At 38.2% G+C, this 15,877-nt stretch overlaps 2 protein-coding genes across 3 annotated transcripts in view; one reads left to right on the top strand and one right to left on the bottom strand.

Annotated features, from left to right (window-relative positions):
• The window catches only part of myrfl (myelin regulatory factor like), a 31,893-nt gene extending 25,317 nt beyond the window's left edge, over nt 1–6,576 (top strand). For both annotated transcript variants that reach the window (XM_074625643.1, XM_074625642.1), the window contains exons 23-26: nt 325–399; nt 686–797; nt 3,325–3,396; nt 3,624–6,576. In XM_074625643.1, the coding sequence (XP_074481744.1) occupies nt 325–399; nt 686–797; nt 3,325–3,396; nt 3,624–3,716 (352 nt within the window). In that variant the 3' untranslated portion in view covers nt 3,717–6,576. The remainder of the gene's footprint in view (nt 1–324; nt 400–685; nt 798–3,324; nt 3,397–3,623) is intronic.
• Nucleotides 6,577–8,982: 2,406 nt separating this feature from the next.
• LOC141761628 (tetraspanin-8-like) lies at nt 8,983–15,725 on the bottom strand. The gene is made up of 9 exons (XM_074625084.1): nt 15,564–15,725; nt 14,345–14,416; nt 14,133–14,249; nt 13,571–13,645; nt 13,117–13,212; nt 10,982–11,095; nt 10,863–10,895; nt 10,676–10,759; nt 8,983–10,555 (listed from the first exon to the last, which is right to left on the bottom strand). Exons 1-9 carry the CDS (start codon nt 15,621–15,623, stop codon nt 10,415–10,417), a joined length of 792 nt encoding a protein of 263 aa, XP_074481185.1. The 5' UTR covers nt 15,624–15,725; the 3' UTR covers nt 8,983–10,414.
• Between the last annotated feature and the right edge of the window lie 152 nt (nt 15,726–15,877).

The raw sequence follows: 15,877 nt of genomic DNA, 5'->3' as shown, positions 1-15,877 counted from the left end.
AATTGAATTGAATTGAATTGTATAATAGCTCAAGAACCAGTTTAAAGTTTGGAGCCAATAATAATCAATGATTAATTTATGATTGTCAGTCAGATACAGTGGTGGAGGAAGTCTTCATATTTTTTACTTAAGTTTTAATACTCCATTAGAAGTAAAAGTCTTGCATTGAAAATGTGACTTAAGTAAAAGTATTATCAACAAAATATGAATAAATAAAGTTTGTGAGGACAAAATAATGATTAATAATAATAATGACTCAGTTAGTGGACAGCTTCTTTAAATGTTGCTCATCAGGGTTGATTGATGTCACTGTGTTTCCTTCAGACCAGGTAGATACACCTTCAGAGTTCCCATCAGCCAGTTTGTTCCAGTCAACATGAGAGTCACCCTGCTCATGAAGTAAGTTCTGACCCGCTGTACAAATCAACACACTGTCTGGTCCAAAACACCTGCACGGAAACAGGCATTTAGTATAAATATTAGAATTGGGAAAACAGTCACATAATCTGTGTGGTTGCTAACGCGGCTGATTAGCGCACTAGCTAACGTAGCTAGTCGATGCTAACGTTTGGATGTTAGCATTGATTCTTTTCAGTTGTGTTTTAAGTAGAGACTGAAATGAAAGACGTGACAGTAAATGAAACCTGTTGTAATATATATTTATTGAATGTATTTTTTTGTGTAGTTCCACAGAGCTGCTGGTGGTTCATCTGTGTAGTCTCGATGAGTCATCAACCTGTTCTGCTCTGCTGGATATGAACTCTGTCACTGGGAGCGGATACCAATCAAACACTCAGGTAAATATCAGAGAGTTACAGTGGAGGAAATAAGTATTTGATTCCTTGCCGATTTTGTAAGTTTGCCCACTGACAAAGAAAAGAACGGTCTATAATTTTAATGGTAGGTTTATTTTAACAGTGAGAGACAGAATATGAAGAAAAAAAATCCAGAAAATCACATCATATAAGAGTTATAAATTGATTTGCATTTGATTGTGGGAAATAAGTATTTGATCCCCTAGCAAAACATGACTCAGTACTTGGTGGAGAAACCGTTGTTGGCAAGCACAGAGGTCAGACGTTTCTTGTAGTTGGTCACCAGGTGTGCGTACATCTCAGGAGGGATTTTGGTCCACTCCTCTTTGCAGATCTTCTCCAAATCCTTAAGGTTTCGAGGCTGTCGCTTTGCAACTCGAAGCTTCAGCTCCCTCCACAGATTTTCTATAGGATTAAGGTCCGGAGACTGGCTAGGCCACTCCATGACCTTAATGTGCTTCTTCTTGAGCCACTCCTTTGCTGCCTTGGCCGTATGTTTTGGGTCATTGTCGTGCTGGAAGACCCATCCACGACCCATTTTCAGTGTCCTGGCTGAGGGAAGGAGGTTGTCGCCCAAGATTTCACGGTACATGGCCCCGTCCATCATCCCTTCGATCCGGTGAAGTCGTCCTGTCCCCTTAGCAGAGAAACACCCCCAAAGCATAATGTTTCCACCTCCATGCTTGACGGTGGGGATGGTGTTCTTGGGGTTATAGTCAGCATTTCTCTTCCTTTAAACACGGCGAGTCGAGTTGATGCCAAAGAACTCGATTTTGGTCTCATCTGACCATATCACCTTCTCCCAAGCCTTCTCTGAATCATTCAGGTGTTCATTGGCAAACAGACGGGCCCGTACAGGTGCCTTCTTGAGGAGGGGGACGCTGCAGGATTTTAATCCTTTATGGCGTAGTGTGTTACCAATGGTTTTCTTGGTGATAGTGGTCCAAGCCGTCTTGAGATTATTAAGAAGTTCCTCCCGTGTAGTTCTGGGCTGATCCCTCACCTTTCTCATTATCATCGATACCCCACGAGACGTGATCTTGCGTGGAGCCCCAGACCGAGGGCGATTGATGGTCATTTTGTTTTTCTTCCAATTCCGAATAATCGCACCAACAGTTGTCTCCTTATCACCAAGCTGCTTACCGATGGTCTTGTAGCCCATTTCAGTCTTGTGCAGGTCTACAATCTTGTACCTGACGTCCTTAGACAGCTCTTTGGTCTTGCCATTTTGCGGAGAGGTTGGAATCTGATTGACTGATTCTGTGGACAGGTGTCTTTTATACAGGTAATGAGTTGAGACGGGTGTCTTTTATACAGGTCACGAGTTGAGATTCTGAGTACTTTCTTAAAGCGAGAGGACTAATCTAACCGGTCTGTGGGGGCAAGAATTCTTGCTGGTTGGTAGGGGATCAAATACTTATTTCCCACAATCAAATGCAAATCAATTCATAACTTTTATATGATGTTATTTTCTGGATTTTTTATTTCATATTCTGTCTCTCACAGAGACTGTTAAAATAAACCTACCATTAAAATTATTGACCGTTTTCTTTGTCAGTGGGCAAACTTACAAAATCGGCAAGGGATCAAATACTTATTTCCTCCACTGTACATCACCTGTTGATTGATTCATTGATTACATTCTGTGTGTAGACCTATTCTTGCTGTTTCTGGTTCATAATGAGGTCGTACAAAGCAAAACATGAGAACATAAAACTAACCTTTCAATTAAGAGCTGATAATCAGGGAATTTAGACGTATGTCATACTGTTCTTTGAGCTTATGCTTCAATTTATGTTGATGGCCATAGTCTATAATTACATCATATTTATATGAAAATAGCAAAGCTGCGTTTTCTGTTTGCACTAATTACTGTAGAAGACCTATTCTTTCAATTAAGATGTAACAGGTATTTTAGGTTAATTTGATTGTTTTGTTTTCCATTAAATTTACTGCTAAATATCTGGATCGTAGTTTTGTTTTCAAGGAGAGAACTGGTCAGAAAGCAGAAACAGCCACGCATGCAAACTTTAAATAGATTTGTTTTTAATCATAGTTTTATTTAGTTAAAGTCATGTATTAAGCATAAAAGGTCAATAAATCAATCAGTCAATCAACAGACAACAAATACAATTTTTCAGATAAAAGTTCTAAATATTACCCATTTCTGTCTTCTTAAATGTGACATTTGCTCATTTTCTTTGTCTTATGTGATAGTAAAATGAATAGTTTTTGGATTTTGGAGTGTTGGTCGGAAAAAACAAGCAATTTAATGATTAAATACCTTTTTTCTGACACCAAACGATTAATCTAAACAATAATCAGCAGATTCATTTAAAATGAAAATAATCATTAGTTGCAGCTCTACAATGTTTTATTACATTAATTCAGAGTTAGCTTCAAATGAAACGTTGTTTTAAATCCACAGAGGAGTTAGTTTTCATTTAGTCTTTGTTGAATAAACGTAGAGCTGGTTTTAGTGGTTTGGTGTCTCTGTGTGTCTCTACAGGGAGAACATGAATGGCCTCTTCACGTCGCTCGTGTTTATCACGGCTCGTATCACTTTCGCTCAACGGTGGCGGTAAGAAACTAACTTTTCTATTTCCTGTCCTCTGCTTCTATAAGAAAGAGTTTCATATAACACACCTGTTTTATTATCAGCTGCATTTGGAAACAACTCTACTGCAGATTGTTCACTTTTACTAACATTACTGAACAGATCTACAGACACACAACAGCCTTTATACAGTAGTATTTACTATATATTAATATAAGTAATATAACAAGTACTTGTACATCTTTCTTCAGGGTCAAGCAGACTGCAGTACTGACCACCACTACGCGGGGGCGCTCTTCACTGACTACCACTTCCACTTCTACAGACGCTGCACCGACTCATAGACGCACATTTAAAGACAAATAACGACTAAATATTCATATATTCAATATTTGCTTTTCTAACACAATCAGAGAAATTGAAGCAGACTGACAGACTCTGCTTTTATGTTTTTTTTTAAAAGCTACAAATGCATTTTTATTGTGATATAAGTCACTTTGCTGATAGATTGTTCTGCGTAATTGCAAAAAAAAATAGTCTGCAGTGGAAGTTGTTTAGATCAGATACACAATTTCTCCTTTTATGATCTATTTACTGTCTTTTATTCTCACGTCTTTCCTGCTGTGTGAGAAAGTGTTCAGACCAACAGAAAAACTACAATAGAGATTGAACTAGATTTTATATATATATATATATATATATATATACATACACACACAGTGTATATGTATATAAATATATATGTATATGTATATAAATATATATGTATATATATATATATATATATATATATATATAAATTCAACCTGATATCACGGCAAAGCGTGTAATAGACCGACCTGTCCATAGCGTGTGATGGTATGTGTCCACAGTCTTCGTCCTTTCCCCGCTTCCCATTCCTCATCTGTGTTAGCAGCATGTGCAATGCATTCTGGTAGCATGGCGCTGCGATTCGAGAGAGGGAACGTCATGTCGCCCGCTCCTCATTTGCATAAAGTTGAGGTCTTGGCTACTTTATGCAAATCAGGGGCGTCTGGCGCAACATGGAAACTCCCGAGAAACTTTTAAACTAAACGTTGTCGATCTAAAATAAAGATTCAGCAACTGCATGTATTATTTCTCACATATAATGTTTCAGAAACACATTTTGGTGAACTACTTTAATGATATCAGAGTTTTCGAACGAGCCGTCATGTTGGTTCTGGTTTTAAAGCTGGGAGCAGCAGAAACCACGAGGGAAAGCGTTCGTCCAATCAGGTGCCTTGTGTCTAGTAGCAGCTAGGGATGTCACGAAACCAGTAATCTAGTAGTCGATACCAATACCAGTGAATTTTCACGATTCTCGATACCAAATTCGATAAAAAAATCCCATGTAATGTGTACATGTGTCTATATATATCCTCAGATTGCAAGCAGAAGTTTGAATTCACTGACATGGTGACATTTCACTGTGTTTAGGCTACCAGAGGTGGGACCAAGTCATTGTTTTGCAAGTCACAAGTAAGTCTCAAGTCTGTGACTCAAGTCCTAACTCAGGTCTCCAGTCCTAAACAGGCCATATGCACAAAGTAAATAAACAAAATGGATCTGGGGAGTTAAGTGTAATATAATCAAATGCAAGTCCCAATAACATTCACCGGAAATACAGAGTCCAGAGTTCAATAAAAAAAAAAAACACCACTTTTCAGAGATTTAGCAATAAGCAACAAAAGATAGAAATTTAGTTTGTTCAGTTCAGTTTTCCCCCACAAGTGAATCCTCTTCTCGAACATAGAGGATCTCTGGATCTTGCTGCTGCATGGCGCTGTTGTGTGTGTGTGTGTGTGTGTGTGTGTGTGTGTGTGTGTGTGTGTGTGTGTCAAACTCCGACAGAGAGGAGATCACAGAAGCAGCCGCATTTGGCGCTTGGCGGGAGTTAATTTCGGACCATGCAGGCATCGTACGGTACCGCCGGTACTGTAGAAAAAGGAGTACCGTCAAGTTATTAGAATTTTGGCATCTACTTGGTACCGAAGTATTGGTTCTCTTGACATCCCTAGTAGCAGCCCGTCAAGCGTCCAACGCTGGGAAGCGAGGCGATCCCTTGATAAAAAACGCCACTGTGGACATCAGTGTCATGTTTTGCCTCACTGAGGCGTAAATATTACACAGGTGTTCGAAGGTGCAGGACCAGTTGGGGGCAACAAACCACTCACTTTGGGTTAAGGAAAAACATCATGGTTAAAATAAGTAAAATACGTACGGAGACGCAACATAAGTAAGGAAAACACGTCACTAGAAAGACGTCACCAACGTAACTTACAAAACAAAACGCCGGTCTACTGGTTAAAGTCCTGTGTTTGTTGGACCTGTCCACCTCCCCTACCGCCCGACGTTAGCGGTCTCTCTCCCCTTTATTCAACGTCATTACATCACAGTCAGTGAAAATGACTGAATGGCGTTCTTATTACACTTTTTTGCCTTATTGTGCATTATTTTGACATTCACACACAACCAGGCTGAAGAATTAGCTTTTAATCAAATATCAGTGGTTAGACATGAAATTCACTATATGATGACTATTGATGTACAGAAATCCGTCAGTGGATTTAATTTCCCCTTAAAGCAGTGATTATCTTATTCCTAAGATAATGCTAATTACAGTATCTTTATGTTTCTAGCTTTTCTCAAATCTTTGATTGAGTTGTGATATTCTGGAGTTTGACCTTATTTAGGCTTGTAAAAACTCAACTATTAGTACATTACACAGCAGACCTATACAACCTGTGATGAGGTGTTGCTCAGTTTGAAACTAGAATGATGTCGTTTATAAATATAAAGGTTATTTGCTGCAAAGTGCTGATCTCATTCTGATGGAACAGGATGTGGAAGAAATTTTGGGATTAGTTTTTTCAAAATCCCATGAAAACCATTTTCTGAGAACAAAACCTGAACGTTGATCTCAGAAACTGAATTGTTTGTACTTCAACTGTTATTTGTGATTTACTCTTAAAGAACAAAACCTGTTCTTCTAAAAAGACATTCTTCTAAATTCAGGAATTGAAAGAAATGTGCTTTAGTCGCAAAGCAGTAATTAACAAGATGTTAACGTTACTTATCAAAATAAATAGTTTATGAGTGAAACTGTTCAAATGAGCTGAATTGAACGTGCCTGAATCCTGACTGCTCTGCTTTATGTGAAATTAAAATGAATAAACAGTGAGTTTAAAAGTCTCATTGCATTACTGAGACATTTAGACAGTGAGGACCAGAGGGTTCAACATGTGGTCAGTTGACCTTATGGGGACTTTCTCTAGTTCGATCCATCCATCCTCTGAATGCTCTAGGTCTCTAGTTTGATCCATCCATCCTCTGAATGCTCTAGGTCTCTAGTTTGATCCTTTGAATGCTTTTGGTCTCTAGTTTGATCCATCCATCCTCTGAATGCTCTAGGTCTCTAGTCTGATCCATCCGTCCTCTGAATGCTCTAGGTCTCTAGTTTGATCCTCTGAATGCTCTAGGTCTCTAGTTTGATCCATCTCTCCTCTGAATGCTCTAGGTCTCTAGTCTGATCCATCCGTCCTCTGAATGCTCTAGGTCTCTAGTTTGATCCTCTGAATGCTTTTGGTCTCTAGTTTGATCCATCCATCCTCTGAATGCTCTAGTTCTCTAGTCTGATCCATCCATCCTCTGAATGCTGTAGGTCTCTAGTCTGATCCATCCATCCTCTGAATGCTCTAGGTCTCTAGTCTGATCCATCCATCCTCTGAATGCTGTAGGTCTCTAGTTTGATCCATCCATCCTCTGATAGTCTAGGTCTCTAGTTTGATCCATCCGTCCTCTGAATGCTCTAGGTCTCTAGTTTGACCCATCCGTCCTCTGAATGCTCTAGGTCTCTAGTTTGATCCATCTCTCCTCTGAATGCTCTAGGTCTCTAGTCTGATCCATCCATCCTCTGAATGCTCTAGGTCTCTAGTCTGATCCATCCGTCCTCTGAATGCTCTAGGTCTCTAGTTTGATCCTCTGAATGCTTTTGGTCTCTAGTTTGATCCATCCATCCTCTGAATGCTCTAGTTCTCTAGTCTGATCCATCCATCCTCTGAATGCTGTAGGTCTCTAGTCTGATCCATCCATCCTCTGAATGCTCTAGGTCTCTAGTCTGATCCATCCATCCTCTGAATGCTGTAGGTCTCTAGTTTGATCCATCCATCCTCTGATAGTCTAGGTCTCTAGTTTGATCCATCCGTCCTCTGAATGCTCTAGGTCTCTAGTTTGACCCATCCGTCCTCTGAATGCTCTAGGTCTCTAGTTTGATCCATCTCTCCTCTGAATGCTTTAGGTCTCTAGTCTGATCCATCCATCCTCTGAATGCTCTAGGTCTCTAGTCTGATCCATCCATCCTCTGAATGCTCTAGGTCTCTAGTCTGATCCATCCGTCCTCTGAATGCTCTAGGTCTCTAGTTTGATCCATCCATCCTCTGAATGCTCTAGGTCTCTAGTCTGATCCATCCATCCTCTGAATGCTCTAGGTCTCTAGTTTGACCCATCCGTCCTCTGAATGCTCTAGGTCTCTAGTTTGATCCATCTATCCTCTGAATGCTCTAGGTCTCTAGTCTGATCCATCCATCCTCTGAATGCTCTAGGTCTCTAGTTTGTGGCTGTAAAGTTTCATGAGGCTGTGATTATCCTAGAGGTCACCACAGGTCATTCTATACAGGGAGGTCAATGAAATGTCTCCTATGGGGACTAACATCATCACACATGAATACAGTTGGGCTCATTGGATCCACGAGACTCTCAGCTTTACAGTGATACCCAATTTATGGAATTTAAGACTGTTTATGGACCCCAGTATGCAGAAATATTCAGATACACTATTTTGGAACAGGAGACAATAACACATTTATACTGCATGAAAAAAACGGCATGTGATTATCATAAAGTGGGCATGTCTGTAAAGGGGAGACTCGTGGGTACCCATAGTACCCATTTACATTCACATATCTGGAGGTCAGAGGTCAAGTTTGGTTTATCATCTTTATTTCTTTAAGTCTTTGGGATCTACAGTATTTACTCCAGTATTTACTCTAGTATTAACTATAGTATTTACTCCAGTGTTAACTATAGTATTTACTCCAGTTCTAACTATAGTATTTACTCCAGTTCTAACTATAGTATTTACTCCAGTGTTAACTATAGTATTTACTCCAGTGTTAACTATAGTATTTACTCCAGTACTTGACACCAGCAGAGTTTGGTTTATAGTTTTTATTTCTTGAAGTCATCAGTATTTACTCCAGTATGTACTCCAGTATTTACTCCAGTATGTACTCCAGTATTTACTACGGTATCATTTCACAGCAGAAAATCAAGCATAGAAACAACAAAGAAAAGATTAAGAACTATAAAGAATATTTCCCCTTTCTTCAGTTTTACAGACTTTAACTGTTTTTTAGGGACTTTCTGCTCTCACACATCCAGATTTATCCTTTTATACACATTTCATTATAAAAATAATAAGTTGCCATGACCTCACAAGCACATGCTTTTAATTTCGCCTCTAAAGCTTCGTCAACACAGCGCTCAGGGTTTTCAAAATAAAAGCCTTAACGTCGATCAGTCTGTCCGTGGTCGGGAAGAAAATAAATTAAAGATTTTAATCTTTTTCGCATTCAGCAGTTAATTTCAGTGCTCCTGCAGAGCAAACAATGTGGCACTTCTGGTTTTTATCATCACCCAAAAAGGCCGTTTGCTGAAACAAATTAGAACTAGGATAATTAAAAAAAAATGTAAAGTGTTTTTTTTTGCATCAGAGAAAAGTGCAATGAGCTTCAGGAACCTGCAGCTAAAAAAACAACTACATTTCTACTGAAGTTTGTGAAAAATTAAAAGAATAACCAGAGAGGATGTTTGTGATGTTTGTGCAAAAAAACCCTTTAAATTCACTTTTTTCTATGAAGTTTGGCTCTAAATGATTCTGTTTCTAAACCGTACAGTTTAAGATTAAAATCTTGATGTTTAAATTATGTAGAGTGACATTAAAAAATCTTAGAAACAAATCTGAATTTAGAGATTATACCCTCAAAAATGTTATTTCTTATAAAAGATGTTTTCTTGATAAAATCTTTTCCACAAAATTTTAAATTTACACATCTTGAGCCAGAATCCTTAGAAAAAAAGTCAGAATTTAGAGATAAACATCTCAGATTTGTTTTACTTTTAACTGAGATTATTTTCACAAAGTTCACAATCAATTCAGTCTGAATTTAGAGATTAAAGTCTACAAATTTTGACTTTCAACATAGAGGTATTAATCTTAGCTCTATTTTGTTCATTTTAATGTGATCTTAAATTATTTTGCAATCTTAATTTAATCTTATTACTGTTGGAAAATGGTCTAAAAATGTCTTCTTGATTAATTCAGTATGAGTTTATCCAGGAGAGGATTTTTAGAGCCAAAGTCCATAGAAAAGTCAGAATTTAACGATAAAAGTCTCAGATTTTGTTTTACTTTTTTGTGATCTTAAATTATTTTGTGATCTTATTACTGTTGAAAGGTGGTCTAAAAGATGTCTTCTTGAACTCCATTTGAGTTTATCCAGAAGAGGATTTTTAGAGCCAAATTCCATAGAAAAAAGTCAGAATTTAGAGATTTAAGCGTCAAACTTTTTGACTTTTTACTTCTGTGATGTTGATTATTAATTATCTTGTGATGATGACGAACACGATCCTCTCTAGTTGTATGAAAACAGCAGATTGCGACCAATAAGAAGCCCCGCCCCCCACTGCGTCGACCAATCAGACTCACTCTCAACTGATATAAAATGACTAATAAAGTTGCTGCAGATCTTTTCAAAGGTGCTTTGCATCAGAAAATGAAACCCAGTGGTGTTTCCATCGACAGTCGGACTCCTCACAGTGACGTAAGGCACTTTGGACATGCCGTCCTCGCACTGCCTCGCATTCAAGAACAAACAGACAGACAACAGAAACACGTCGACTTCCTGTCGACGCTGTACATCGAGCTAACAACAGATACGAGAGCGGTAGTAGAGGTGTTCCTCTAGTACTCGGGAGGGTTGTGCAGCTCCTGGTATTTGGGCGGAGGCGTGGTGAATACGGCGGGGACCGTCATCAGGATGGTGGGTCTGTATGGGTAACGCATCTGGTGGATCATGAGGGAGGACAGGACCATGCCCAACAGCTGGAGGAGACAACAGGAAGAAGGTGAGTTAACATCTGTTGCTATCAGAGTAAAAGAACCGAGCCAGAAACGAAGCTTCTGTCTCTGCAAATAAAATAATAAGTGTTTATTAATTCTCACCGCCAGGGCAGCCAGAGAGAAGACGACTCCGATCATGACGTCAACGAGCAGCAGGGTGTAGTGGAGGATGACAGGGAAGCAGGTCTGAGGACGGGACGACAGAAAAGGTCATTCAATCAGCTGACGAGTCATGTAAATATGATATTAACTTGTTTGTGAGTTAAATTAATTTTTAATGTCCACTGACCTTGGTGTAGACGGACTTCCTCTGCATCAGACGCTGAAGGAGACGATTAAACGTTAATAACCTGCATTTATAAAAACACACCATGATTGAAGATGGTAAAAGTGAAAAGTTAAACTCACGCCGTAGCTGACTGACTGACACTTCCCCTCGATCTCGTACTCTTGGTCACACAGACACGATCTGGGGATGTCCTCCCTCCAGTCCTCATAGCTGAACAAACCACAGCAGTGCAGCTAAAACACCAGAGAAGAAGAAACACACTTTATTTCATATTAACTGCACAGACAAGAAGTATTTAATACAAACTGAGAGAAGACAGGAAGCTAAAGATGCAGCTGAAAGCAGGATGTGTGAAGTTTCCCTCTCAACCACTGATCTGTGGTTTTACATAGAAAACAAGCTGGTTTTCAACTGCTGTTATCTGGAAATATTCAGATATACTGTACAGTAGGTCTGCTGGTAAAAAGAAGCATGTTTATGTTTTAAATTTAGCCCTTTAACTGCGGAGGAGGGAACCTGACAAAATCAAAAATAAATAAATAAATGACAAGCAAAATTTAAATGCAGCAAAAATAATGTAGAAAATAAATATGGCCCTCTCATTTGCATAATGAGGCAGAAATGCGTAAAGAAATGTAAAAAGAAAAGAAAACAGAAATATATAAGTTTGGGGGAATAAATAACGACTGAAATGCAAATGGAAAATTGTGAATAAATAAATGAATACACACATCTAAAAATAATAAATAAAATTAATAAATACATTTAAAAATTAATAAAAATAAATACATGAATAAATATAAGGGAGAATTAAACAGAAGAGTAAATAAATAAGGGAATTAATACAAAGGTAAATAATTAAAGAAGCAAATTAAAACAGAAATATCAAATTTATGTCACATTTTATCAATTCAATTAGAAATGCATGAAGAAAAGAAAACAGAAATAAATTAGTTTGGGGGGAAAAATAATAGGTGAAATGAGAAATAATAAGTAAATGCGTAAATATATAAATAAATACACACATCTAAAAAATAAATAAATAAAAAAAATATATATTTATATATATATACAAAAATAAATAAAAAAAATAATAAATACAAAAATAAATAAGTATATTTAAACATTAATAAAAATAAGAGGCGTAATTAAATCAGGGAATTAATACAAAGAAATAAATAGAAAAGCAAATTAAAACATAAATATCAATTTCTGTTGCATTTTATCAATTAATTAATGAATACATTTATTTGATATGTTATTTTTGTTGCATTTAATGGTATATTTATTTATTTATCGAGTCATTTATTAATTTCTGTTTTATTTTGGCAGGTTCCGTCCTCCATATGTGGAACCTTCACGCTTTACGCACATTACCCGAGTACGGCGAGTTGAAACCCGGCTTAAACTATTTAATGATCTCAGCATCATAGTGTCGACAGCTGCTTGTTTAGTAACAAGCAAAACAGGACAGTAAAAGAAACACTACCATGTTTGTGCTTCTGTAAATGTGGTTCTGAATCACTTAAACTAAATCTGACTATTTGATCGTAAACTCCAAATTATCCCCTTTCAGAAGAGACCAGAATCGTGACGGTTTAAGAGCGGAAACCATTTTATTTTTGTTATTTTTGCTTGTGCACGAAAAGAAATGTGCTTATTAAGAAAGTCGACTGCAGCCACATCTGTAAGAAAAAACTACAATCGTGAAACTGTTTTTAGGAAGAAGTAAAGGAGTTAAAACCCTCTCTGATCAGTTCCTCCATTTTTATGAGAGTAAAAGCATCAAGTCAGATTCTTCCTCTTTATAGACAATAGGTGGGGAACTCATCTGACTTGATGTGACCTGAGTTGAAGTGCAGACAGACGTGAGGGCATTTGCATGTTAGTAAAATAATCCACTTCCTCCTCACTGCATTTACATAATTGCCGCAAAACAGGTGACGTAGGCCACACCTGGCTGCCCCCTCAGGAATTCTGGGAGTGTAAACTGGTTGGACGACAACAGCCTGTGAGCTGGAGAGTAAAGAACCTACTTAGGCTGGGAAACTTAAGAGCTCACAATCTCAAGTTTAGTCATGATAACTAAAGATATAATACGTCGAATGTGTGATCACATTCAGTTAGAACGCGGTGTCGTGGACACAATGCACAAAAACAGATATTCGAATAGTTCGAACATACGTGTTTTTTGAAGGGAATATTCAAACATAAGTTTTGGCCAGCTTTGTGTGTGTGTGTGTGTATATCTTACCTGTGTCTGCAGGCTTTCAGCCATGTTCTTCACATCTTCTGAAGCTTTATCCAGAGGAAGAAGCTCATGGAACTTCTCCTCCAACGTGCCCTCCAGCTGTGGGTTAAATTAACACGTAAAAACTTCAGTGTCTGAACAGATCAGCTGATTATGTTTGTATGTTGTCAGAAAATAGTGAAACATTTTCCAATATTTTCTCAGTGGATCAGTTTTAAATCAGTTAACACCAGTAACCACAAAAAATACTGACATTTTACGGACTGCAACTTTAAAATGTGACCGTGAGCTGTTTTAATGACTCTAAACACATGAAATATACACATACGCAGAAATATAGAATAACTTATTATTAGCTGGATGGTCTCTTTAGAGCTGAACAACCATTAAATATCGGGTAAATCTCTTCTCTTGTACGCAGTAGAACCAACAGTAGAACCAGCAGTAGGGATGTTACCTCGGGACGGCTGATGGCGGCAGGAATACCAGCTCGGATCATCATCAGACTTCCAATAACCATACACACCAGGAACTACAGAGAAAAACAGGAAAAGACCGTAACTACAGTTGCACAATGATGCACGAAAACTTTGTAGGTAAGAAAAATGAGTGAATACAGTGTTTCTACAGGTCAGCTGTCAGGTGGAGAAGGAGTTCATACACTTTCTTATAAAATCTCTTAAAATTTAAATGAAGTTTGGCACTTTTTAAAGAGGCAGCTACAAGATTTAGAGTCAAAATTAACGTTTTTTAAGCCACTGAAGGGAAATTAAGTGTTGGACAGGAATTGCTCTCTATGTAAACACAACAACAGGAAGTAAAAAACAAAGAAAGCTTCTCTTTAAACTTAAGTCAGTTTGGGTTTTCCCATCAGAGACATCACAGATGATGTGAAACTGAAATTTCTTTAAAAATTCACACATTTCATCATATTCGATTTGGAAAACTCTTCTCACATCCTCTTTTATTGTGAAGTTTCGTCACCTTGTGAAGTCCATGTGTCAGATGATTTTACTCACAACGATCAGACACGCTCTGTTCTCCCTGTGGGCGCCGTAGGCTCCCAGGATGGCGATGACCATGGTGACGGAGCCGACCACATAGAGGAGGATGAGGCCGGCGGTCCGACCCTCCAGCTGGAAGCACAACAAGCGATGGAATGGTTCATATTTTAGTTTATTTTTAAAGACACCAAGTTATTTTTCTGTTTGTAATCGGTGTTAGTTCTTACGCCTTCGCCTCCATTAACGTTGGTGAGGATCTGAGACAGCAGAGCAAGCGCGATGATGAAGCCGCCAATGATCTGAAACAAAAAAAAAACAGTTTGATCAGATCCAACGACTAAAACAACACATGTAAACGCACACAAGTTCCTCAATTATAAGAATAACCAGTATTTGTAGCCTTTTTTGAAGGTGTAACAACCCTAAAAGATTGAGAACAACTGCTTGTTTACTGAAGATCTGCAACTAATAATTATGTTCATTACTGAATTATTATCTTTGTGATTAATCAATTAATTGTTTTGTATCTGTACTGAAACTCCGTCACAAACATTCCTATCAGGTAACCAGAACAATGAGCCCACAGGGGATAAAAGCCGATGAGGTTCAGACTGACCTGGTTTCATGAGGACAAACCCTCAAACAGGCCAACTAAAATTACTGTAAATGAACACCAGGGGCTTTTATTGTGGAAAAAAGGTCTAAACTAAAGCTCTCTGCGGAACCAGACAGCTGCAAACTATTAAATGTAATTGTTGTTTTGGCTTCAGACTGACTGGAAACCAGCAGAGAAACAAATCAAACAGAAACCAAAGCATCAAAACTCTCCACCAAAAAGCAGATAGCTTATAAAAACACTAGAAAATCCATCTGCAACGATTTTCTTTAAGCTTTTAAAACACTTTTGAAGAAAAAATAAGAAACATTTGATGGTTCCAGCTTCTTGAATGGTAGGATCTGATACTCCTTCAGTGTCTTACATCATAGTCAATTGAATAACTTTGATTTTGTTGACAAAAGTCATTTGAAGATCACCCTGCAACATTGCAAACTACATTAATACAACTCATTTTTAATTGCAGCCCTAACCAAAAGACTATAAACATATTCAATTGTTAATAATATAATATAATAAATCTAGACAAAGTCTCTATGCTAAAACAAAAAAACGCAGCATGATTTCCTACAAAAAAAGCAGCAAACAAACAAAGTGAACAATGGTTTAACATTAAAAACACTAAACTACAATAAATAATACATCAATAATGGCCTGTTGGAAACACAAGACAGACGATGACTGTGCTCATGTTTGACACTCACAAACACGCTGATCACATTACAGTGAACTATAAAACAAACAGACTACAGACGTTAGCTACGCACTTTATATTCCCAAAGAGATCAAAGGCAGCCATCTTGACTTGTTATTAAAAGGTGCTGACTCACCGCGAAGAAGAGGTTGAAGATGGTTACGGTGCGTTTGAGGCAGGTGTTGACCTGAGTCATGATTACAGATGAAAATAACAAGACAGTAATGTTTGTAAACGCCGTGAAGCTCCGACTGACTGAGGGAAAGTGATTTGAGGAGGGGGAGCTGGGTTTAACTTACAGGGACAGACCGGGGGGGCGGTGGCTTCCAGTAAGGAGGCGGCGCCGCCGCCGGGATGTCCGATATGGAGACATCCGGCCGAAAAGAAAGAGATGGAGGGAGGTTTCATTCCGGGAAGACGAATGGAAAATCCCCGCTCTTGAGAAGGTGT

The sequence above is a fragment of the Sebastes fasciatus genome, chromosome 23 (assembly GCF_043250625.1).
Source record: "Sebastes fasciatus isolate fSebFas1 chromosome 23, fSebFas1.pri, whole genome shotgun sequence".
NCBI classification, from domain to species: Eukaryota; Metazoa; Chordata; class Actinopteri; order Perciformes; family Sebastidae; genus Sebastes; species Sebastes fasciatus.
The sequence above is the reverse complement of the archived record's forward strand: the minus strand, read 5'-3'. Positions and strand labels throughout refer to the sequence as shown.